The sequence below is a fragment of the Hydra vulgaris genome, chromosome 15 (genome assembly GCF_038396675.1).
Source record: "Hydra vulgaris chromosome 15, alternate assembly HydraT2T_AEP".
NCBI lineage: Eukaryota > Metazoa > Cnidaria > Hydrozoa > Anthoathecata > Hydridae > Hydra > Hydra vulgaris.
Genome location: NC_088934.1, coordinates 52,677,288 through 52,703,510, shown reverse-complemented (window position 1 = coordinate 52,703,510; position 26,223 = coordinate 52,677,288). Strand labels below are relative to the sequence as shown.

The window sequence follows — 26,223 nt, the reverse complement described above, 5'->3', positions numbered from 1 at the left end:
AAAAAAAAAAGCTCTAATAAATTAAAAAAGCGTTTACACCATAAGTACTATACTCAACAATATTGAGAATTATATATTCAGAAAAAAAGACAACAAAAGCAAGGACTTCCATAACGCTTCTTCCTAAATTTAACAAATTTCAGAATTATTGAAACAAATTACACTTAATGAAACTCTGAAGAGTCAGAATTTTTAACTTATAAAGGAATTTTTATAAGTTAAAAATTGAGAATACAGTCCGTTTTATTTTGATTAAATAAGTTATTACAAACATAATTCTAAAAAAAAATTCAAAAATATTAATTTTAATACTTCCTACAAACTGTTTTAAAAATGATACAAACATCCTAAAATTTGCTTTTTTTACCCTCTGAAGGGACCTTTAGAATTTTCACAAATATAACAAATTTTTTTTTTAAGAACTAAGTTAGGGCCTGGGCAAATAAGATAGGTGCTCTTGTTTTTCAGACATGACCTTTTTTTAAAATACCTCAATATATATATATATATATATATATATATATATATATATATATATATATATATATATATATATATATATATAATATATATATGTATGTATGTTTATATATATATATATATATATATATATATATATATATATATATATATATATATATATATATATATATATATATATATATATATATATATATATCACATGATCTAAAACTATCTATAGGGCTACAATAAATTGTTTACAATTTTCACTTATGAAAATATCATAAACTATACAAACTTATATGAGCTTGTCATAAAAATTTTATTTTTACAATAATAATTTTATAAAAATTTATAAAAAAACTTATTAAAATTTATAAATATAAATAATTATTAATAACTTTCTTTTAAATATTAAAAAAAAAAATTAATATCAGTTTTATAGATAAAAAATTTAAGAATTTATAGTTTTTATCGTTTTTTATATAAACGATTAAAATAATTTGATACAACAAATTAAAATGCAAGAAAAAAAAAAACCTTTGAAAGTGACAGAACTCAATTTTTTTCCCGCAAAGATTTATTTATTGTAAATGCATTAAAGGTTTATTTGTACATAAATATAAATAATGGATCGTTCATATATGAAAAACGATCACCTCTGAAAACAAGTTACCAAAAAGTACTACCCATAATTTGCATGCCAATTATCACTATACTACATATTCAGGACTAAAACTCGATGTTTGTCAGAAGCTTGTATCAAACAGTGGTCGTGTATACTAAAAGGAAAATATTTATGAAAATTAATCTCTAATACTAAAAACATTTAAAAAAAAAACCCTAAAAAATGCGATAATCTTTAATACATTAAAAATGGTTGTAAGCAAGAAGAATTTTGATACAAAAACTTTTTTTTAACAAAATTCTAGAGTTGACAGACCTTCACTTTAAGCAATGACGTAAAAAGTGAAGTTTGGAAAGTTATAAGGAAACACATTGGATTTTTACAAACCTAGCCTCCGATTTTGATAACTATATTAACTGCCGCTATAGAAATAAAAAATATTGCATGTTCTGACACACAACTGAACTATAACTATGTTAAGTGTATAACTTTATATTTTATAACTTTTTTCATATTTTTTTATATTTATATTTTATAATAACTTTTTTCATATTTTTTTATATTTATATTTTATAATAACTTTTTAAATATTTTTTTATATTTATACTTTATATAACTTAGAATTAACTATATTAAGCGTATAACTTTAAAATTTTATTTCTAATATATTTTGAGTTAATATATATTTAGGAAAACGATACTTATAATTATTGTCAAAGATATACCTGCATGTCATTAAATACTTTAACGTCTTCAAGGCGAACAAATCTTCCTCTCCTTGGTTCACAGTAAAAATATCGTTTACTACCAATTTTTCCATCGGTATGCCCAACTACAAAATAACAAAACATTCATTTATAGAAACCTCCTGAACAAAAATAGTATAAAAATGAAATTTAGCATAAAAGTAGGAAACAATAATTAAATAGAAATAAAAAAAAGTCTTATTAAATGCCTTAGGAACTGCCTTTTTTTTTTGTTTTCGCAATTTCGTTTTAACTTTACCTTAAAATTTTATAATCTAATATAATCTGTCTTGAAATTTTATAATCTAAATATGGTTTGATAGCAAATTTTACGCTGATTAATAGCAAGAAGAACTTGTTAAAACAATTTGTTAAAAGTTATTTACATTTAAAAAATTGAAAAACAGGTAATTAAAGTTAATAACATAATTAATTGGAATCACTAAAAAATTAAGATAATTAGATAATATTTGTACAGTGTGCAATTGACATGAACAAATAAAACTGTCAAAGTATAAGAATAAAAAAATATGTCAAGTATAAGAAATTCAACATTTGAAAATATGCAGGTATTTAATTGAAAATCTATGCAGGTATTTAATTGAAAATCTATGCAGGTATTTAATTGAAAATCTATGCAGGTATTTAATTGAAAATCTATGCAGGTATTTAATTGAAAATCTATGCAGGTATTTTATTGAAAATCTATGCAGGTATTTTATTGAAAATCTATGCAGGTATTTTATTGAAAATCTATGCAGGTATTTAATTGAAAATCTATGCAGGTATTTGAAAATCTAAAAAGTTTTTCTGCTGAAAAAGCAGTCAAAAAATACTCTTATGTTGTTAAAGTTGAGATCATACTGTTGTTTAAAGTCAATTTCTGAACCTGTTATAATATTTCTTTAATGTAAAACATTTTGCAAGCTTTGTTCAGCTCATATTCTTTCTAACTCAAGTGTTGTAGATTAAAGCCTTCAGTTCTATATTTAGGAGTAGATAATGGAATCATGAAAAAATAATAAATGCAATAAAGAGAAACAACCTTAGCAGATGCTATCTTTGCAATGGATGTCATGAATACATGGTTTGCACAAGATATCAGTAGTAAAATCTGAGGAGTTGTAAAAAAAAAATAGACTCAGCATAAGTGTTGCAATTTTTCAATACAAAAATATTTCAATAGTTATTGTAATAATTATTAACAGTTAACAGTTATTGTAATTAGCAGTTAATGTAATAATTATTAGCAGTTAACTTTTGTTAAGGTTAAAATAAACCACTATTAAAATAAACCAGCCACTGCAAGCCCCAAACAGCCATAGAAAAAAAAATTAGATTTAAAATCTGCTTCATATTCTATACAGTTAAAGTGTTGACTTTTTGTTTTAGAGCCAACAGGGGCAATGGTACTAAAGCCAAGCTATTCATTTATTTGTGTGATGAGTTTTCATTCATGAATGTGATGATTAAAGTCACCAATAAAAACAATATTGGCTGAGTGATGAGAAAGGGCTTGATCAATTTGATTGAAAACAATATAGAAAATTGTATTGGAAAAAAAAAGAATAGAGAACTAAATATCTTGTAAATTAAAAGATATTTATCACCACTATCCAAAAACGAAACAGCCAAATTTAATACTTAAAATTTAAGTAAAATTAATAAATGTTGTTATTAAAATATCTTGAAATGAGCAAGTAGGTAACTATGCAAAAAGTAAGATTCAACGGATGAAAATTTCAAAACCATGAGTATTTGTAAAAGATAGATTAAAACAATGGTAATGATGGTTTTATTTGTTTCATATTTTCAGGTCTTTATTTATGCTTTTAGTTAATAGGGAACTTGATTCCTTTACAGTTGCTTCATTTTTGTTTATCAATCTAAAACATTGAACACCCTCAAAAAGTGTCCAATGTGTACATTAAAAGCACTAACAGAGACAGCAAGTGATGGAACATGGGTAATATTCTGATAATTTACAGCTCTTAATAGAATCAACCTCTCTGAAAGCTACCAAAGCTGAAAGCTACCACAGAATTAAGTAAACTTTCTTTGTTTTGACTCAGGAAAAGAAACAAATTATTATTGTGGTGTAAAAGTTTTGTAAAGATTTTAAAAAGTAATAGTTACAGAAAACATGTCAGAATAAGGGAAAATAGATAGCAATGTCCCTCAAGGCTCAGTTTTAGGTCCACTATTTTTCTTGGTATGTATGAATAGTTTATTAATTAGAATCAAAAATAAAACCAAACTATTTGCTGACGATACTAAACTTTTAGCAGTCATTAAATCAGAATTAGATATTAGTTAACAAAACAACCTTAATATTTTAAATAAATGGACAGACAAAATTTGACACACAAAAATGTAACTTTTATCTATTTTATGCAATTGATAAAAGCAAACAAACAAATGGAAATAATTAAACATTTGAGTTTATGGATAAAAGTAGTATTAGCTTATTATAAATGTAATTAGTATCCATCTCAAGTTATTTGGAATCCTGATTGGAAGGGAGAAATTGATGAGTTCAAAACAGATAGACATTAAGTTTAGAAAAAATAAAGTTATAACCCAATTGAGTTTTTTAAAACTTATTTTCATACACATGAAACCATTGAACCAACAAGTGTAAATCAATTTAAGAACCACATTGATAAACATTTTAAACTTTACACTGCGAATTTCATATACTATTTATTCATTATTACACTCTTTTCTTTATTGTGTTGGCTGTAATAGACTGAAATTCTACATTACTTCAGTTTTAACTGGTATGAGTTACATTGTCATTTCTATTCTAATAGCTGGTTTCAGTACTTTCAAACTTAGATTTTTTGAGCTGCACCCTTTTTAGAAAATGCATAGCCATAACCAAAGAGGCACAAGCTAAAAACGATGACTAAAATCGAAAAGATTCAGCAATTGCCATCCTAAGTAGAATATTATTTCAAACATGTTTAACCTAAGCCAGCTAATATGATGGAATGGGGTGCAACAAAAATTTACTGCCTACCCCCTTAAAGTCTGCCTAAGGGTCTTGCCTTATAAAAGACAGAAGCCAGATACATATAGCAACTAAATATTTTGATTTATTTTTATTGAGCCTTTATTCAACCAAGAGCCTAAAGGTAGGAAGTATTTTCAGTCAGAGATAACTTCTTCTAGCTTTTGGCTAGAAAAATAAATATCAAAAGGTAAGAGGGCATGAAACAGCAGGACATGAGGTACATTGTACTAGAGTACAAGTTGCCAATATCAGGGTAATCATGAACATCTTATATAGAAACTTCTATTAGCAGATTCTACTTCTAATGAAAAAGCAGTGGCTATGAAACAAAAATTTCAATAGAGACCTTCAAAATAACTAACCATTAGTTTACAATACCCAAGTTTAATTAATTCAGATGTTTAATTTAAGAAACTTATTATAATAACTATATTTAGTAAAATTTTTAAAGGTTTTAGTGTAAACCACTTTTGGTTACAGTGTAAACCAAAATTGCTTTAAAAACTGATATTACAGAAAAAATTAGATTTATTACAAAAAGTTATCAAAATCAAATATTAAGTACTAATTGCAAATCACCAAAATTTGTTTACCTTCATCATCCATTCTCAATCCAACATAAACATCTATATCATTCCCATCTACAAAACCAATAAACTTAACAGTTCCTGTATGTTCTTCAAATGATCCAGAATGAGTAGCTAAAATAAGTAGTTGTTAGTAAAAAACTAAAAAAAAAAACAACTAAAAAAACTGGAGAAAAAAAAAAAACTTACTGCAATTGCATTTTAATTTTGTTATAACTCGATCACCAACTGTTAGCAATCTTTTGCCTGGTCCTTCTTCATTATTACCTAGAACCAATATCCTTGATGTTATAGATTTTTGTTCTTTAACTGCTTTGAGTATTTTGGGAGTTAACAAGGAATGTTTGTTCAAGGAATCAATAAAGTTGTTGTATTTCGGTGATAAATATCTGCTTTCGTTTTTCTGTGAAGTTTTTTCTTTTGTAAAAACTTCCTTTAAATGTAAAACAAATGAAAATCATAGTCAAAAAGTAAAACAGTAATATCATGCCTAAAATGTAAAACAAATGATGGTTTAGTAGTAGTAGTAGTAGTAGTTGCAGTAGTAGTAGTATATATTTGTTAAAACAAAAGTAAAAACAATTGACACAATGCAAAATGTAGATGGTCAAATTATAAATAGCTTTTAAACTTATAATGCAACTTCCATTAAGGAGATTTGTGAGCTGTTCTTCAAGTGAGCTGTTGTAACTTTGCAGCAAGATTGATTTAAAGGTGCTGACAGATAGAGACTATATTATCAGGCAAGCTGCTCGATGCATTGGCAATGTGGTAGTTAAAAAAAGTAAAAGGAATAAAATCGTTGTTTTATTTTTTCTGGTGAAGCCTCTCTCTGGTGAAGCCTCTCTCTGTGATCAGCTCTTGTTGGAATTGTAATAGGAGGAAAGTGTCTGTTAAATATTTTGCAATTAAAATTTTGAAAATTTAAAGTTAAAATTTTTCAAACTAAAGTTTTTTTTAAATTATTCAGCTGCCATAATGAATAATAAATATATACAGATTATAATTTTTTGAATACAAGAATTCTGTAGAGAAAATTCAAGACCATTATATTACCATAAAATATAAAAATTAAATAGTAAACCCATAGTTGGCGCAAGGCTTAATAAATTTTATTTATAACAAAAATCAAATGTATAAGGTACAAATGAGGGCATCTTTTATTACTCCCTCTATTCCGAAATACTGTTCTGATTTGCATTCAACATAAAGAATTATTGAAAATAGATGTTGTTAATTTTTTAAATTTTTTATATAAACCTTTTTTAATTTTTTTAACATTCTGAACAATCAATACTAATAGATTGTTAAATGTTAAAAATGTTCATGAAAATTTTATATAAAAAATATAAAAAATTAACAACATAATTTATTTTTAATAATATTTTATGTTGAATGCAAATTGAAACAGTATTTTGGAACAGAGGGAGTATTAATTACTTTGGAACAAACCTGTTCATTTAACCACAAGTTCATAATGACTGACAAAAACCACATCCAAACACGCTATTTTTTTTTTAATTATTCACTTCCCCAGGGCCGAGAAGGCCACAACAGTTGAGGAGGCTACTTTTGTGGTAGAAACATGAACCTCAACAAACAAGGCTGCTGCACAGAGAAACAAGTTGAGAAACACTTGAAAAACACTCTTGAAAAAACTCTATTTTACTATTTAAACTTTTTTATATAATTTTATAAATAACTTTTAATTACAAATAAACTTTAAAAATACTTACCAAGAGTTAAAAAATTATTGTAACAATTGTACAATGCTAAATAATCTTTTTACAAAGATGTCTGGCTATGAAAATAACTCTTTAACAAGAGCAGCTAAGAAATTTTTTAAAATTACACTTTTATTATATTTGAATTTTATTTAAAAACCCAATTCACAAGTATTTAAAACAAACTTGTTAAATACTTGCTTACTATCTATAGATAATTCTTACCATTCTCTTATGACACTTCTTACCATTCTCTTATGACCTTTTAGAGGCCTTAGTGAAGAAAAGGTTTGTTGCTTGTAATGTTTCAGTATTATTAGGTAGAAGCTCATTCTTGAAATTCAGTTAGTGAAATTCAACCAAATTTCCCACAGGTCAAACTCACGTAATAAAGTCTTTGGTTTGGCAATAATAAATAAGCCTAATAAAGCATTTGAATAAATAAAAGGCAATATAAGGTATGATGTTCCAACTATAACAAAATCACTGAATCTCTGCAATTGTTTTTTGAAGAAAATAAATATTAGAATAAAGAAACTAAGACAGGCACTTTATAACACTTTAAAGTTGTAACATAGTGTTAAACTCAGTACTCAGATGGTCTAGCAAAGGGCCACTGATAACCAATTTAAAATAATTTGAAATGCAACTTTTAGGCTTGTATAATACTTACAAAGTATAATTGAAGGTGTTGATTAACAATATTTCTAATAGAAATATTGTTAATCAACACCTTTTTTTTCTGAAGAGACAACATCTTTTAATGCTTGAATATGATTCAAACTATAAAAATATCATTATTACTTACCTGCACAATTGTGTAACAAAAAGAGTTATATTAAAAACATATCTTGTTATACACAGTGCAACAACAAAATCAAAACATCAGTTGAGAAAAAACAGTAGCAGAGGTTTCATGATTAAATGTTCTATTGATATTAATTTTTGCTTTTATTAAAACACTAAATAAATAAACTTTTCCTTTATGTCTAAGTTGGAATTTTTAGTACTAAAAAAACATAATGATTGTGTAAAAAAAGGTACAAAAGTCATTTAAAATTCTTAAGAAGAAGATAAGGTCCAAAACAAAGAAGATTTTGAACGGGGATAATAATTCTCATAATTCTCATTTGGGGATAAGCAATTTGGCTACATAATAATTTATACTCAATATGTCCAAAATCTGCATATAGACATTCTATTTATTTGTCACGAAGATTATCCAAGAAAACCAAGGAACAAAGACTAGTTTTTATCGATACAATCATAAACAGCTTCCTTTTTGTATTAATTCTGTCTTCCTTAATTGTATCCAAAGGATATTGTGATACCCAAAACTCTATACCATAAATATAATATTTGGTTGCCTAATTTTAAAGGAAGTGATATTTTTCTTCAATATTTCTCTCCAACAGACTAACTTCAATTTGCTTTTACTTTGGAGTGCTATTAAACTTGCGAATTAAGTGACATTTTGAAATCATTTTAATTTTTTTTTAAAAGAGTTTAACCCCCTCTCCCCTCCATTTCAGAAAAAAAAATTTTTTTTTTTTACTAATTTTTTAAAAAAGGACGTGTTTTTTAGGTAATAACTGAGCAACTTTTTAGTTACAAATAAGATAAAGAACAGCTTGTAATTTGTACAAAGTATACAAAAAAAATCTTTAAAAAATCTTTTTTCCCACTAATTTTAGTTTCAAAAATTTTTCTCAATTTCATACGAAATTTCTCCATCAGTTTTGCAGCACAGTCAGCAACTTGGTTAGCCCTGGGAATGACAATTAATCTCTATTTTCTATACTCCTAAAATATACTTCTCTATTGACCAATGCATCTTTATACACTTAATTGCCTTCTTGCATTTTATCTTAATGAGTGAGGTAAGCAGTTCATCGAAGGACGTTTTACTGTAGTATTGCAAATGGAACCAAGTGTCTGCCCATTCATAGCAGATGAAGTTGCATACTGGAGTAAATATGCTGCATTAGAAAGAATGCTTTAACAGGAATATCACATGTGAGTTCCATCTCGCCTGATGTAAATTTAGTAGTTTCTTTCAGCTGAATCGAGATCAATGTGAAGTTGTTTAATAATGACTATATGCCTAACATAGTTCATATAAAAAATTGAAATCATCTTGCCATTCAGGGTTCTCACTTGTGTTAACATCATCAGTCGCAATGAGACAGAAATCAGCCTGAAGAGTTTTCTGTTAATTTGTCAATAAGAGTAGTTAATTTCTGGTTTGCTCTTTGAATAAGAAAATTCAAGACATGTTTTGAACAAGGTCAAATACATAGTGCTGAAAGCTAATATTGTGGTTTCTAAAAGCCCTTTCTGATGAGTACGCTGGATAATAGTGGAAAGCCTAGAATTTCCCTCCAGAGCAATTCTTTTTCTGTAATCATAATTATAATTCGATCCAGTCACATTTTAGTGCTATTGAATAGAAAAGTAAAGTTTCCAAGAATTTGACAGTTTGTCAGAATTCCTGTGAGATTGATTAGCTTTTCAACAGATGGAATTGTTTAATCCTTTTTCTGTTTGAAAAAGGAGGGTAGGTTCTTCATCCAAAAGCACCTGTTTGACTATACACTGTAGCTGGAACTTCTATAAGACATTTTATTTTGGTTTTAAGGTAATTAAATGTCTTGGACTTTTATTTCTCTCTGTAAGACTTGAAATTTTGCACTGAAAACGAGATATTTCTGAAATGTTTAAAAAATATTCTCCAATGTTTCGAAATATTCCATAATATATAATATATACATTTGCACCTGGAACAGGAAATAAGTAAAGTACAACAACAAAATAATTATATATAGTGAACTCGCCCCACGCTGGAGCAAGTTCACACAGTATAGCTGTGATCAAAACAAATAGAATAAAATTAACAACCATCTGTAAATGCCTTGTTTATAAACAAGTGTTAAGAGCTAACTGGAACCTGCTTAAAAGCAGTCTAGAACGTCATATAAAAATAGATTGTGAAATTGAACAATACATACATACATATATACATACATACATATATATACATATATATATATATATATATATATATATATATATATATATATATATATATATATATATATATATATATATATATATATATATAAAATATAAAATAATATAAACTTTGTTAGGTTGGTTTTTAGCTGTTGATGATGCCTTTGTATATAATGTTTGTGGATTTGCACTTACCATTCAGGGGACATTCTGCTTTATTTTAACAATTGGATTTTGGGTCAATAATTTCAATTTCTTGGAAGATAAATTTTTTGTTGTGGTTTTTTATAATTTTTTAAATATTTTCAGTGCTGTTGTAGCTTATATTTACAGTGTTTCTGTTTTATGAAGATTTTATGAAGTTTGTGTGTTTTAGGGAAATCTTTTTCTAGTAATTTTGCAACATTTGTGGAGAAATTTTTTGTTAAATGGGGTTGAACTATATAATGCGTTTACAATTTTTTTAGGGGTGTTTTTTGCTTGATCTGATATCTAAGGGAGCAGTTTTCGTATCTGCTATTGTTTAGTGTTCATATTTGTCTTTAGATTGATTAAATATAACTTTGTTTGAGGAATTTTGAGGAAGTCTGTTGCATTATTGTTGGGTTTTTTGAAAGGCTTATGGGTGTTTTTTGTGTGTTTGTTTTAATGGTAACTCACCTCTGCAAGGCCTAGAAGGCCACTACAGATGAGGAGGCTACTTAATTGTGGTTATAACCCTCTCTCAATTCTATAACTCCGAAACACGAACCTTGACGAACAAGGCTTCTGCGTGGACAAACAAGTTGAGCGTGGTACTACAAGGGATGTTGTGGGAATTGAACTTGGAACCTCTCGCTTGTGAAGCAAGGGCTCTACCACTATACTACTACAGCATATTTTTTTGGACTAAATTAAGGGTGACACCAAGGAAGTTAACTGATTTAAGATTTGTTTTTATATCTATTTGAAATCATATATCTTTAAACTTTTGGATTATGTTTTTTGCTTTTGCTCCATTTCTCGGCTAATAGAACTACGTATTATCAACTAGCCATCATCACGGTAAACCCCTCTGTTGGTTTTTATAATTATTTTGGATTATTTATATATATTATTACTTTATTATTTTACTTTATTATTATTATTATTATTATTATTATTATATATATAATATAGCATTTAGCTGATTCCTGATACTGCGGATAACAGTAACTTAAATACTATATAGCTCTAGTTTATCTATTGAGCACTCTTTTAAGTAATAATAATAATAATAATAATAGTGTTATTAGTGGGGTAAAGTGAGTTAAAAGATTAAAATAAAAGTGTTAAAATATAATAAGACATACAAATTTAAAACAAATAGACTCTCATTATTTGAATAATGTCATTTAAAGTTCAATGCTCCAACTAATTCAAACGATTGTATTATAGGCCCTATTGCAAAGGCTCTATCTAAACTTAATGGCATAAAAAGAATTGAAACATTTGAACCTATTTAACAGCTGGCCATCAACAATACTGTGCTTCACCATAGTGAAGCACAGTATTGTTGATGGCCATGTCACAGAGTAACAATGCTGTGACTGCTAAAAAGACAAGTTAAAGAAATTCTAAACATTGCCACACCATACATTTAAAATGGATCTTACAGCTGTGTCTCTACTGCAAAGTTTTCCTTATACCTTTAATTGTCTTAATTGTGAGTTTTAATGTCACTTGATTTTTGTTTAATGTCATTAAATCATAATTTCTTCATCTGAGTCTTATAAAATAGTTCAAATTAGGGATTTCGAGTGGGCAAAATGAGATCCAATAATGTTTAGAATTTCCTTTCCAAAAACTACAATCCCTCATAGATAAAAACTATTTTTTTCAAATTTTTTTTTTCCAAAGTCATTATTCACATATAAAATTTACCACCATAAAATTTATTCACCAAATTAAAAATCAAAAATTTTGAAAGCATGATGTATCAATAAACTTTTGCACATATGCAATGACAATGGGTCTTATTCCGATTAATTTTCAAAAAAGGTCACCCACGAAATTTATAAAATGGTATATAAGTAGCATTTGCAAGCAGTAGCATTATGACTTCCTTAAACCCAGAGTTTTCTTGAACCTAATGGAACTTTCTAGATTTTTCTGGAGTGTTCTGTATGTTTTAGAAATCTCTGAAACTTTCTTAAGTTTTCTGGAGTCTTCTAGAAATTTATGGAAATTAGCAAGATTTAGACTATATAAGGTAATTGAGCAACGCTAATAATTGTATATAAATCTGTATTCGCCCGATGGCAGTTTAATAATATAGAAATACAATAGCACTTATATCTTTAATTATTGCCTTTCAGAAATAAATTCAAGTATTATTTTCAAAAATATTGTCCTATAAGAAAAGTGCTTCCACTACTAAAAGTAACAAATCAATTTGGATGAAGAATCTTGTATGATTTTTTGAGTCACAGAAAAAATAAACTGTTCCACTAGAAGAACAATCACTGGAAGATAATAGTAGGATACCACACAAAATCCAAACAGTTGGTTGGTAGCTGTTCCTGGGAGAACCCATCAAAGGGAGACAAGAAAGCATAAAGCTAATTGAGAAAAAAATCTCTCCATCTAAATGAAGAAAAATATCCTTGAAGCCTAATTCAACAGTAACGGCAACAGTAACAATGTCATCTTCTAAATCTGAGTCTGAGGAAAAAATATAAAAAGCCTTAAAATTCAGAAAAACCACAAGTACCAGCAAGAACTACAGCAAAATCAAACTTGCAACCAAATTAGTAAAATCTTCAAAGTTATCAACCAGCAAAGCTGCAACCATTTGTCAACAGTTGCCTCAAGATGGGATTGACACTCAGACACCTTCACAGTCTGGTATATTCAGATAAACTATTGAAGAAGCTGTTAAACTTAAAGAAGAAATGAAAAAAACACTAAATTTAGAAAGCTGGTCACTGCGCTTTGACGGTAAACATGTTAGTCACCAAGAATATCAAGTGATAGTGTTGAAGAATAAACAAAGAGTTACAAGTTACAAGTTAAGTTACAGGCACTAGATCTACCAGACAGAAAAACAGATACTGTTGTTTAAGGTATAAGAGGTATTCTCAATGGTATAACAGATATTCTCAATAAACTCTTTTATAACAATTTATGAAAAAGTTTAAAGATGATTATAGCGGACACTATATACAAATGTTAACACTCAGTTACAAAGAGGTTTTACTAAAAAGAAACTGGAAGAACCACAATTCATTGGTTGTCAACATCATGTTCTAGTAGAGTCCTTCACAGTAATTGATGAAGTACTTGCATGGTCACGAAAAAGTGTTAAGCTTAGTGAAAAGGTTTTGAAATCAGGAATCATCAAGACTAGAAATTTCCAGATCAAACCAGTGTGCAGAACAAGCAATTAAGTGTCTTCAAGGTCTTTTTGACATTAAGTAAAAATAAAAAGAACCTCCAGCTTAAATTTATGTTTAACAAAGCATAAAAATTGAATATTATGCTTTAATTAAGCTGAATGCATCACAACATTTTTCAATATATACATTTGGTTTTTGTACCTGTAGAACTGTTTTATAAGTAATATATTTTTGTAATTTTACATTTATTTGTAATTTAGGGTGTCATGATATAATAATATACAGTTCAATGCTTAAAAACTGCATAAGAACTCTCCAATTAAGAAAAATTAGAATTAAAAAACAACAATCATAAAATTGTTTGAAATTTTATCCATACGTATATATGGTAAATTTGAATTTTTGGTTTATGGGTGACCTATTTTAACAAGGAAATCTCATCAAAAAGAAAATTTTTTTAAATTACTTTTGCACAAATATTCATTGATTTAATATATATATATATATATATATATATATATATATATATATATATATATATATATATATATATATATATATATATATATATATATATATATATATATATGCATATGTAAGATAAAACTTATAAAAACTCGATTCTTCTAATTTTTGCAACTTTGATATTAATATAAAATTTACGGTATTCCAAAAAAATAATGACACTTATTATATTAAATATATAAAAAATTAAAACCTAAAATTAAAATGGTTATAATTTACAAGATTTAAAATAAAATCATTATAATATACAAAACAATAATAATTTTTAAGATAATATTCTTAGCTTCTTGTAAAGATAAGTTTGAAAAGCAGGATAATATCAGTGCTTGGATCATCGAAAAAACACTAGAAAATCTACTTCATACAAAAAATAAACTACCAATAAATTTATATCCAGGTGTCTATAGTGTTCTTGTGACAAATGTCAAATTGGTGAACCATAATCATGAAAATATTTAATTATAATCATTTGTGTTCATGTTCATAAAAATAAAAAATTTATTTAATACATTATACTTACTTCAAGATAATGATTTCCATTTAACATATTTTTTGATTTTCTGTATCCATTTTTGGACCATTGTTTTGATGAAGTTGACGAGGGAGGTTTGGGTTTTAAAAGTGGTGCGCTAACAGGTCTATAATTAAGAAACAAAACAAATAAGATAAAATGACACATTATAGTATTTGGTTTGTAAGGCCTTTATTTAAAAATAATACTTTCAACCTATTTAAGTAGAAATTAAAAAAATTAACCTGCCATAAAATATTATGTACTATATGAGGACCACCCACCCATAAGTATTGCAGTAAAAATTTTCAATAAAGGGCTAAAGAAAAAAAATTATATACATATATATGTATATATATATATATATATATGTATATATACATATATATATATATATATATATATATATATATATATATATATATATATATAAATGTATAGTTTGACTTGCAGTCTGACATCATATGACATAGTGAGCTGGCAGAAGCTTCAGTACACACATCAACTGAATAAACAGGAAGAACATGCAAGACATATAGATTTAGTTTTCCGAAAAAAAAGTTTCTAAATCTGTATCTAGATGTGCTATTGTATAAATAATAGCTTTTCAACTTTGTCTTTTATCAACATTTTTATAAACATATTATTTATATACACTACCAACAGAGACACATTATGAACTTATATACTTTAAATATATAAAGAAATTCATATTGTCTGTTTTTTTAACTTTAATGAGTGGCTTTTTGTTTTAATTTTTGAATCTAGTATATCAGTAACAGTTTAAACCACTTTTTTTTAGGCTAGCATTACTCCTCAGAAATGTTGTGCTACCTTTATCATCATACCAAGCCTACATCATGTAAGAGAATAGTGCAAAAACCTTACTATAGGAAAGCCAAACCTCCAAAACTTTCACAAATTTGTAATAAATACTAAAGTTTTTTCACACACTAGACAAAAGAAATTTTTATTTATTTGAAATTTATGGAAACAGTAAATCAAAAAAAAAATTATGCAACTCAAATGTCTACTAAAGAAAGCTCCATGGATTATTGGTACCAACAAAGTTCACACATCCTAATAAAATAGAATCTATTATTGTTAAATCAAGAGTTTCAATTAGAATCCAAGCATGGAAGATATGTCCTGGCTTAGCACCATCATCTTTAATTAATGATTTTAGGCGGGTTAACATTATTAAGTTTTAAAGAGCTAACAAAAGAATAACTCTTCCTAACTTTAGGAGTTGTGTTCTGGCATATCAGACCACTCACGAAATTGCAATTGAAGTTAATTGATTGAAAAAATTCAAGGACCAAACAAAAAAAAAACTTTATACTCTTCATGTGGCTTTGAAATGACTTAATATTAATTGTGCAGCTGAATGCAAAATTTTATATCATTTTTTCAAGACAGTATATCGGCTGTAAAAATTAGGAAATAAGGAAGACACCTTTCATTAGATATTATTTCTTTTCAGGTTTCTAGTTAAATTTACCTTTTTATTGTAAATTTATATAATACTGAAGAAAGAAGAATATTAAGAATTAAAAGCAATTACGAAATAATTAAATTTATAATTTAAAATCTCTAATAACAAAACTGGAAGAATTAGTCCCCATTTCAAATTAGCCTTCATTATTTTTTATTATTTCTAGGATTATTTCATATATATTTAATCATTTCATATATATTTGATCATTTGAGCATTTCATATATATTTGATCACTACATTTAACATAAAATAATTCTACTAAATTAAACCACACTTAAAATACATTAATGCCTTATAATAGTGAGAATTTTATTTTTATAATATATAATTTTATTTATAAATTTTATAAAAGAGTTTCACCAAATTAAATCCGATGAAAACAAAAACCATAGTAGTAACTGTAAAAACATAACTTCAACATAATATTACCTGGTTAAACTCTTATTTATTGGGATGTTTTCAACACTATTTTGTTCATGAGTACAAATACCGATTCCAAGGGTCTTGTTTTCCCATTCTTCTTTCTTCTTTTTTAGCAGCTCTTCCTTTTCCTGTTTCTCAAACTCAATTTGAGCTTTTTGCTCTTTTTCCTTGTATATCTGATCCTCAATACTCTTTTCCAGTTTCTGCTTTTCTTCATCTAGTGCCGAAATCTTTTTTTGCATTTCTGGGAGTATAAATAAAATGGATTCTGCTTTCTAAAAATTATTGAACATCATTAAAAAAAAAACTAGAAATTTTTAAATAAAAATATTTAAAGTTTTTTTTACCTCTTTTTGTTCGCATAATTCTTTGATTTGCTTTTTAAGAAATTTTACTTTTAAATTTTTCATTTCATATTGATGCTTCCATTGATCAATTTCATCTTGAAATTTCTGACTTTCTTGTAACAAGATTGGCAACTGCTCTAATTCCTGCAAATTTTTTATACTACTTTATACATTTTAACTAAAAACTGTTTACTGCATATATATATATATATATATATATATATATATATATATCTGTGTGTGTGTGTGTGTGTGTGTGTGTGTGTGTGTGTGTGTGTGTGTGTGTGTGTGTGTGTGTGTGTGTGAACTGCATATACTCATGTGTATATATGTAATTGTATACACTACTGTATGTATATGTCTGTATATAAAAATAATATACAGACATACTGTGTCTGTATATTGTTGCTGTAGTTTAGTTTTTAGCCTTTTTTAAAACTATTATTGTATTCACAACTTAAACCTGTTCTATATAATAAACACTTCGCAACAATTTAAGAAATGTTAGGAATAATAAAAAAAAAAATTAAATACGCTTTCACGTTTGACTCGTAAATCATGTTCTAATGTTAGAAACTCTGCTTCTTTTAAAAGCTGATTTCTAAGATCAGCAATCAGTTCACCTTTATCAGCCAGAGAATTATGAAGACCCTACATCAAAAAAAAATTTAATATTTTTGTTTTATATTTACTATAAATATTCATTTATAATTATAAAAATAAATGACTATTGTATAAATTAACATAATTAAAATTATATATACAACACTCAAAGTAACACATAAACAACATACAACGCTGCAATTAATTATATTTACACAAGTATGAACAAATATCAACAAGTTCATTTAATGGTATAAATAATGTCATACAAAAATTACTTAAAAAAAAAATACTAATTGGGCTAAAAAGTCAACAATAAAAAATAATTCAAGAAAACAAAACGACAATTTAAAACAAACTTTAAATAAAATTGACTTAGTAGCAGTAAATTAAAACTATTAAATAATATATAATTTAAATAACTTTTAAATTATATATTATTTCATTATTGTTTAAAATAAGTTAATTGGTTTTCAGATTTCAGTTTTTTCTTGTTTTAATTTTGAAATGATAAAATCTTTTTCTAAAACAAGGGAAACTGAAAGGAAACAAGAAGAACTGGAAGGGAAACTGAAAGAAAACAAGAAGAACTTTTTTTAATGGAACACAGGAAGAACTATAAAAAAAATCAAATAAAATCCCTAAATGAATATCAAATAAAATGGAAATAAATTTGGTTCTTTTAAAAACAAAAAGGATCTTTGGCACTTTGATAGCCTTTGAGAATCTAAATAAGGAAAACTAAGATAGAAAAGTATGGAAAAACAAAACAAAACAACAACAATAAAACGTGAGAAAAAATTACATAAAAGATTATATTAGATCAAGTCATTTACAACTGTGTCATACTTATTGTGAGCTTAGCAGATAATTGTTTCTTTATGTTACTGTCTGAAGCAATATTAACAAAATATTTTTTTATAAATTATATTCTGTAATATGATAACACCAATTATCAGCATTTAAATAAATAAAAACTTTTCATAATCAATGAAGATTAGTTAAAAAGTATACTTAAATAATTAATTAAATTACATGTATATTAAATTATAATTTTAGAAAGCAATATATAGAAATCTGAAAAGATATCTGCGCAGAAATTTTACTTCATTTTCTAGTTGGGCAAAAATTATATTAAAGCAAGTAATGTTTATTAGGAATATGTTGAAGTAAATTAGGTTAGTGTAAAATACTCATTAAATGGTTGTTATCATTATACACCTAATTTGCATAGCATATATCGCGTGAATATTGTGTACACCTTTTACTAGCTTTCAGTAATGTAATTTTTGTCATATATTCTTATAATAAATATATAATAATTTACAAAACACATTTAAGTTTTTAAAACACATTTATATTTTACAAACACATTTTACAAAAAATTGAATGGAAGCATATCTTTTAAAAGACTTTAAAAGAAAAGCTTCCATTATTTAAACTCAAAAAGTTAAAAATATTTAACTGCAATTATGGAAATAAACGCATTTTACTTTGAACTCTTCATAGTAAAGATAATTGGTTCAACTAAATATTAAAAATATATTTGCTGGTTATGTAGAAATACTCATTTGACAAAATGGTTTTACTTTTTAATATATAATTAAAAAATAAGTTTAAGGCAAAAATATTTTGTAATATATAATAATAAAAATGATAATAATAATATTGAGTTATAATAATGATGAATATAATAAATTAATGATAATTAAACAATAACAACAATAATAATAGTTGTAAAAACAAAGTAAAACCTTACAGATATTTCATTGTTTAAAATGGAAACTTCTGATTTCAATTTTTTGACTTTTAAACACTTTTGCTCTAATTTGGTCCTAAATAAAAAAATCTTTATATAATTAATAACAACTTCTTTCATTCTAATCCAAGACAGAGAGAGAAAAAGTTATTCTCAGATTTATACCTCTAAAACCTCTGGTTACAAAGAGAAACAAAACAACAAACTTCTGAAAGACTAAATATTTAAACGAAAAATCTCATGATAAACAAACTAACAAAGAGACATGTCTGAATTACTTTGTTTTTTCTGACAATTCATTTGCTTCTTGAACTTCGTCTTTTAGAAGGGAAATAGTACTTTGAAGCTTCATTATTTCATTATTTTTTTCTTGCTTGCTTATTTTAAATTCATCCATTTCGTTTTGCAATGAAACTTTTTGTTTTAAATATTCTTCTTCTATTCTTTCTACATCTTTTTTATGAGCTTGTTTTAATTTTTCCAAAAGTAGATGAGAATCCAAAGCATCTTGACGAAGACTTTCAATCAAACCTAAAACAAAAACATTTATTGTTTGAATATGATAAAAATTATATATAAATGTGTATATATATTATTTAATAACATCTGAGACATGACTTGATGAAGACCCATCCCACACATAGGAAGAGCTTGCAAAAACATTGAGAGTTTAGTCAATTAGTTTCTAGGCACTTTAAACAACTGGAAATGATTTAAAAGCACTTAGAAACTAATTGACTGACTATCAATATTTCCCATATGAGTTAAAACTCATATGGTACCCAATTTCCCTGCTTTTGAATCACCGGAGACATTAAAAGACAATTTTTTACCAGTGAATTTTTTACAGCTGCTCAAAAAAAGCTCATTTTCAATACATACTCCCAATATTAAAAAAAATAGCCCAATTTAATTAAAATATTTTAAAGGTCATCCAAAAAAATCAACACTAAGAACAACAACAAAAAATTACGTTGATTTCCTTCAGAAGCTTGAAGTTGAAGTTGAAGCTCAATAACCTCTTGTTTGTAGTTCTCAACAGCAACAGTCTTTTCAGCATACTAAAAAACATTAAATAATAATAAAAAAATGAAAAAAGTTGTTTTTTTTAATTAAAAAATATTTAACAGAAAATGAACTATTATTAAATTTACAGCATCTTGAACTTCTTTCATTGTGCGCAAACACTCAGCATATTGCTGTTGTTGATCGGTGTAATCTTTGTGCAACAAAGTTATCTCCTTTTGTAGGTTTTCACATTTGTGTGTAAGTTTTTCTTGTTCATTGATTTCTTTTTGAATTTGATTTCGTAAATGCTTTAAAATGATTAAGTTATTGTAAATTAAAGTTATTATTACTTGTTTTATTGATTGATTACAACAAAAAATATCAATTGAAAACTTAAAAAGTGTTGTCACCTATGATAGGATAACAATAAAATGAAAACACTTAAAATGAGTAATTTTCCAAAAATCAAGCAAAAGTAAAATATACCTCACTCATTTTCTGTTCAACAGATAATCGTGTAACTAAGTCTCTCAATTTAATTTTTAATTCATCTTTTTTCTTCTTCTTCTTTCTCTTGTTTTCAGTGCCAGAATGAGAAAAACTTGGAAAATCATTTTCTGTTACAACTCTATCAGTGTCAGATGATTCCTTTTTAAATGAATTTCGTCTATCAATGTCTTCTGTTAAATTTCCTAAGTTTTCTACAAAATTAGTTTCAGTAGAATTTTCAGAATGTAAATTTATATTTGAAAGTTTTTTATTATTGTTTGATAAATGATAATTCAATGGAAAGTCATTAGGATTTGAAACAATAGTTTGAACAGTATCCATAGTTACCATTCTGTCACTAAGTGTATCAATATGACTACTATTTTTAAAACTTGTATCTAAATGTTCTGCATCCTGAATGGAACTGTTTTTTAAATCCATCATAAAACATGTTGCTGATTCAGTATTTTCTTTTTTAAAACACTCTTCTTTTTTTTCTTCTTCTATTGTTTCTTTATTGAACAAAGGAAATGGTTCAATGTTATTTTCATGTAATAAAGCAATACCTTGTTCCTGGAAAGTATTGTTATTCTAAATTTAAAATTTTAATTATTTTTTGGTTTAATAATAATTTTTAATGAAGAAAATAATACTAAATACTAACAGAAACAGAAACAGACAGATGTGTGTATTTGTACAAAAATAAACAAACACAATGTAAATCAATTTTAACTATATTATTATTTTTAAAAATACAAAAAATGAGGTGTAACAAAGTTGGTCGGTAATCTAAGGAAAGTAGAAAAACTGTAGGCAATACTTTTCCTTATTTTTCTGCTAACCAATCATTGTCAATATTTAAAAGTATTGTTTTTGAAAAAAAGTATTTTTAATACAAATTACCTATATATATATATAGAGTAAATAAATAGAACAAGAGTAAATAAGTGAACAAGTAGTAAAATGCCTTCATAAAATAAACTTAATAGGTGATGCAAGCCGCCTGAGTGGATCAGCATTTTTACAATTTTTGTTAAATATTTAAATAAAGTAAATTATGGAGAAAATAAAATGATTATCATGATTATGTTTTAGAAATAGTTTTGCTAGTGACGCGTTTTTTATCATACGGTATATATATATATCAGAGAAAGAATCATCAGCAACAATTATTTTTCTGATATTTATTTAAACATTGTAATGTTTTAAAGAAAAATTGTTAAAAAGAATGTTTCATAAGACCAAACTTTTTAACTCAATTTTAGTATATACTATTTTTTTATTAAAACGATTGATTATTTTATAAATATTATTTAATTATTTTCTTTTTTTCAACTATAAAAAATTCTTTAGTTACTCTTTCTATGTGAAATTTTTTTCTAATTTGAAAAGTTTAAAAATCACACTGAAATATAGCTCTGGGCATGAGAGATAGGGATATGAAGGAAAAGACATGTGTTACATAGATGTGTTACATAGTTCAAACTTAAACAAACAAATTACTGCTTATAAAAGAAGACTTTATTTAAGCAATTAAATATGAGCGTATCTTATATTTTCTCTTAGATTAAGTCTATGAGTGCATATATTAATTTAGTTTTGATCACAGTGATATTTTATTTTAAATGTGCTAGATGTTTTCAACCTAAAAACATAAGTTTTACTGTGTATAAATAATTGTATTTTGCATAGACTTTATTTACCCAAGTAAACTGACTTAACCAAGTGTGGAGGCGGGTGGGGACTATCACCTGCAGTTCCTGCCGAGACTTATATATATATATATTAGGATGGTCCAAAATTATAAATTATTGAAATTCATTGCTCCACAAGGCTGCCTTTGTTCCTATTAATATTTGTAATATTGTAGTCAAATTTGAAGCAAATATGATAATATTTAGGGGTTGCTAAAAACTTAGACATTTTGAACACTATCATAAAAAATCAAAAAATTTAAGTTTCACTATTATTTAATATCAAATTTAAAAATTTAAGAAACTAACAATTTAAATTAGGTAAATAGGAATGCTTGCAAAGTATCTAAAGAATATAGATCATTAGATCAATTTTCATTAAAGTATTTCAATGTTTCGTAATTTTTAAACAAAAATGTAATATCAAGCAAGAATATTGTAAATATGTTGAAAAATGCATGTTTATTAATCAACAAACTTCTTATCTTTGCCAACATGGCTTCCTTGGATGAAGTAAGGTATAGCTGGCAGTGATGTTGAACGAAACGAAGTAGGAACTGATTTTGTTCTTCATCCTTTGTAATCGATTCATTGCACTGTCGAATTAATGCAATTCCACATTCCAATTCAACTCCAGTCATTAACAACTTTCATTCTTTTGACTCTCTCTGCCAACTTCTGATATGATTCATTGTCTTCCCAATATTTAGGATTTTTTGAAATGAAGTCTTTGGCCTCTTCTCTACCTGTACTGCTCAACAACTCGAATAAACTATAGGTTCTCATAGTCACAAATGTCTTTAGTCTGTTGAAGTCGGTATTCTTGGAATCTACTCTCTTTAGGGCTAGAGCTGTTTTGGGCAGTTGGAGGTTAACTACCATGGCCCTCTTCACATCCAGATCAACCCGACAATCAAAAAATGCCAGACCTATAAGATGTTCTGAGAAGAACCAAAGGTGTCTAGAAAAAGCAGTAAAAGCTGCAACGGCGATTGTGCGGTTTGGATACTTTTGGAACTGTTTCAGCATTTGAGCATCATTAAATAGAGCATATGCAGCCAGAGGAGCTTCATGCCAAAAACCTCCATAAATTAATGCCACAAACAATGCAAGCTCTACTAGATCTTTTTTCTCTTGAACAGTCAGAGAAAGCTGATCTTGAAATAGTACCATTTCAGAGCATAGACATCCATTAAGCATGATACATTGCTCCTGGAGCACGAAATGTTATCTCAGCACCAACAGAGCCTCCCCAAGGAAAACCAAACAAAACCAAAGTAGTTCAAAATAATCCTCCCTAGGTTGTTTTTCGTTGATGGCTTTGGTGTAGAATGCTACCATTTCCTTTCGAAGGACTTCCATATCTCCAATAAAGAGCTCATATTTAGCTGAAGAGAATCTTGCTTGCTGAATATATGGCCACTTCTTTTGAAACTGTTTGAACGAGCCAACCTCAGGACCCCCTGTTCTACCAAAGAGAGCTGTAAAGACATTGCTCAGAACAACCTCCAGAACATAGTGATGGCAACCAATACTTACAAGCTCATAACCAACGGCTTCCTCGATTAGAACACATACTCCTTTGTGAATACTGTGTTGGATGATGTTGTGTCAAAGACGAAACCTTGTTTCGAATTTCCCAATCATCCAAGATCTTTAAGCAAGCTGCTGCTTGTTCCACTCCTGTTCCTCTTCCAATTTTTGGAACCACTAGCAATTTCTTCAAACCATTTCCAGTTACAATCACTGCAACGCGGTCCATAGTTTCTTTTGAACCAGTAATATCTGGAAGCAGTTTCCCATCCCAGTGTAGAAGCAACGGAAATTCAATGGAAAAGTTGTCTTTGTCATTCTGAGTTATGTGTTTACAAGTAGACATTCGAGATCTCCTGATTGTACTTTGACACAGACTTAAGTCTGCAAGAGGATGTCGTAGTGCTTTAACCACTGAAGCAATAACAAACATAGCTTTGCAATCTGGAAGGTTAACTCTATCCAAAGCTCCAGCAACTTTTGGGCTTGACACAATACTTTTCAGACGTTTTGGCTTTGGTGTAGAAGATTGCAATGCAGAAGACAGAATCTCAAAACTCGGGTCATCATCACTGTCTTGACTGTCTTCTGAACAGCTGATGTTGGCTGAGACAGGACCACTGGAGTGTTGCTGTTTTAATAACCTTGCATCAAATGCTTCATCTCGAGATCTCTTTCTGGCTACCTTTGTCATCTTCAGCAATGGTTATTGTCTCCATTGCGGTTTTAGTTGCCAAGTCGAAAAGCTCATAAAGTGTGTCCTTAAACATCTGTTCTTTAATTCTACAGCTTTCTAGGTCTGTAGCTCGATTCTTTTTTAGAAGCTGATAGGAATCGTATAATTTCCGAAGTTTTCTTTCACCAGAATCAATTCTATGTGTTGGGATTCTTGCCTTATTCCACACAACAATCAGCTCTTGAATTATATGATCAATGCTCTCCTTTATTCTGAGATGCTCTTCCAGATGATGAAAGAGGAGACAACGGAGGACATCTCTATTTGTTGCCAATCTTGATGATGAGAGCTGTTTAGATGCCTTCCTAATGAGCCATACCTCTGCAGAGCTTCTTGTAGTAACTGCCATAAGTGGTGATGAATCTGTTGATATAAGAATATTAAGTAAAATAAAATAAAAATATTTGTCACCAGAAATAAAATAAAAAAATCATTATAAATTGTTTATTGAAATACTGCAGACATACATACACACGCATATATATATATATACATATATATATATATACATATATATATATATACATATAAATATATATATATATATATATATATATATATATACATATAAATATATATATATACATAAAAAAATATATATATATATATACATATATATATATATATATATATATATATATATATATATATATATATATATATATATATATATATATATATATATATACATACATATATATATATATATATATATATATATATATATATATATATTTATTTATTTATTTAATAGATAAATATATATATATATATTTATCAAAAACTAAAAGAATTTGACTTAAAATACAATTTAATTTATATTTAACCAAATGCTAGGGCACTTGAATTAGAAATAGTGTCTCAATAAAAACACATATCATAGGTAGATCTAACTGCGTCCAGCTACATTCTTATATAGTCTGGATTTTTTTGACTGTACTAATGTGTTTTTGCTTGTGCCTTCTTGGAAGTGGCTATGCAACTCTTTCTGGTACCTCTATATTAAGGTATAGCTTTAAAACTTGAGAATGCCATGATGCACATAGAAGGTGTTCCTGTTTGTGCTTGGTGTGTATTTTTGAGATTACATGATGCAACTATATTAATTGGTTATTACAACTATTATCACTATTATTCAACTAGATTATTGCCATAGAGTATTTATGATTGAATCAAGTTCTATATTAGTTAAAAATATAATGTAAAAAAAAAAAACTAAAATCATTAGTTTCAATATTAAAACCTTTTACAAATATTTGTTGTCTTTGAAGTAAATTGTCATATGTTAATTTTTACCTTTTTCAAAATTTGCAAGACTTACTTGCTCTCTGTGAAACTAATTTAAATTTGGCAGCTTCATCTTTAAATATTTGTAATAATGGATATTGTCAATAATGTCAAAAATTCTTTGAACCGCAAAGATTTTAATAGTTACAGCCATGGCATATACTTTAGTGCTTATCTATTTGCAATGGAATCAGAATTGAGTCATCTGAATATTCTTTCAGGTATATTTGCTTAGAACCTCTTCACTCAACCACCATTCTTCTAGTTCTTTATTGTTCT

The 26,223-nt window shown here is 27.0% G+C and overlaps 1 protein-coding gene across 3 annotated transcripts in view; it reads right to left on the bottom strand.

Annotated features, from left to right (window-relative positions):
- Positions 1-1,024: 1,024 nt before the first annotated feature.
- LOC101241855 (putative leucine-rich repeat-containing protein DDB_G0290503) overlaps positions 1,025-26,223 on the bottom strand; it is a 30,352-nt gene continuing 5,153 nt past the window's right edge. For all 3 annotated transcript variants that reach the window (XM_065820645.1, XM_065820646.1, XM_065820644.1), the window contains exons 3-15: positions 20,692-21,285; positions 20,352-20,513; positions 20,171-20,258; positions 19,476-19,728; positions 19,198-19,273; positions 17,370-17,486; positions 16,836-16,979; positions 16,495-16,763; positions 14,577-14,694; positions 5,629-5,872; positions 5,446-5,553; positions 1,816-1,922; positions 1,025-1,244 (exon numbers count right to left, since the gene is read on the bottom strand). In XM_065820645.1, the coding sequence (XP_065676717.1) occupies positions 1,212-1,244; positions 1,816-1,922; positions 5,446-5,553; positions 5,629-5,872; positions 14,577-14,694; positions 16,495-16,763; positions 16,836-16,979; positions 17,370-17,486; positions 19,198-19,273; positions 19,476-19,728; positions 20,171-20,258; positions 20,352-20,513; positions 20,692-21,285 (2,313 nt within the window). In that variant the 3' untranslated portion in view covers positions 1,025-1,211. The remainder of the gene's footprint in view (positions 1,245-1,815; positions 1,923-5,445; positions 5,554-5,628; positions 5,873-14,576; positions 14,695-16,494; positions 16,764-16,835; positions 16,980-17,369; positions 17,487-19,197; positions 19,274-19,475; positions 19,729-20,170; positions 20,259-20,351; positions 20,514-20,691; positions 21,286-26,223) is intronic.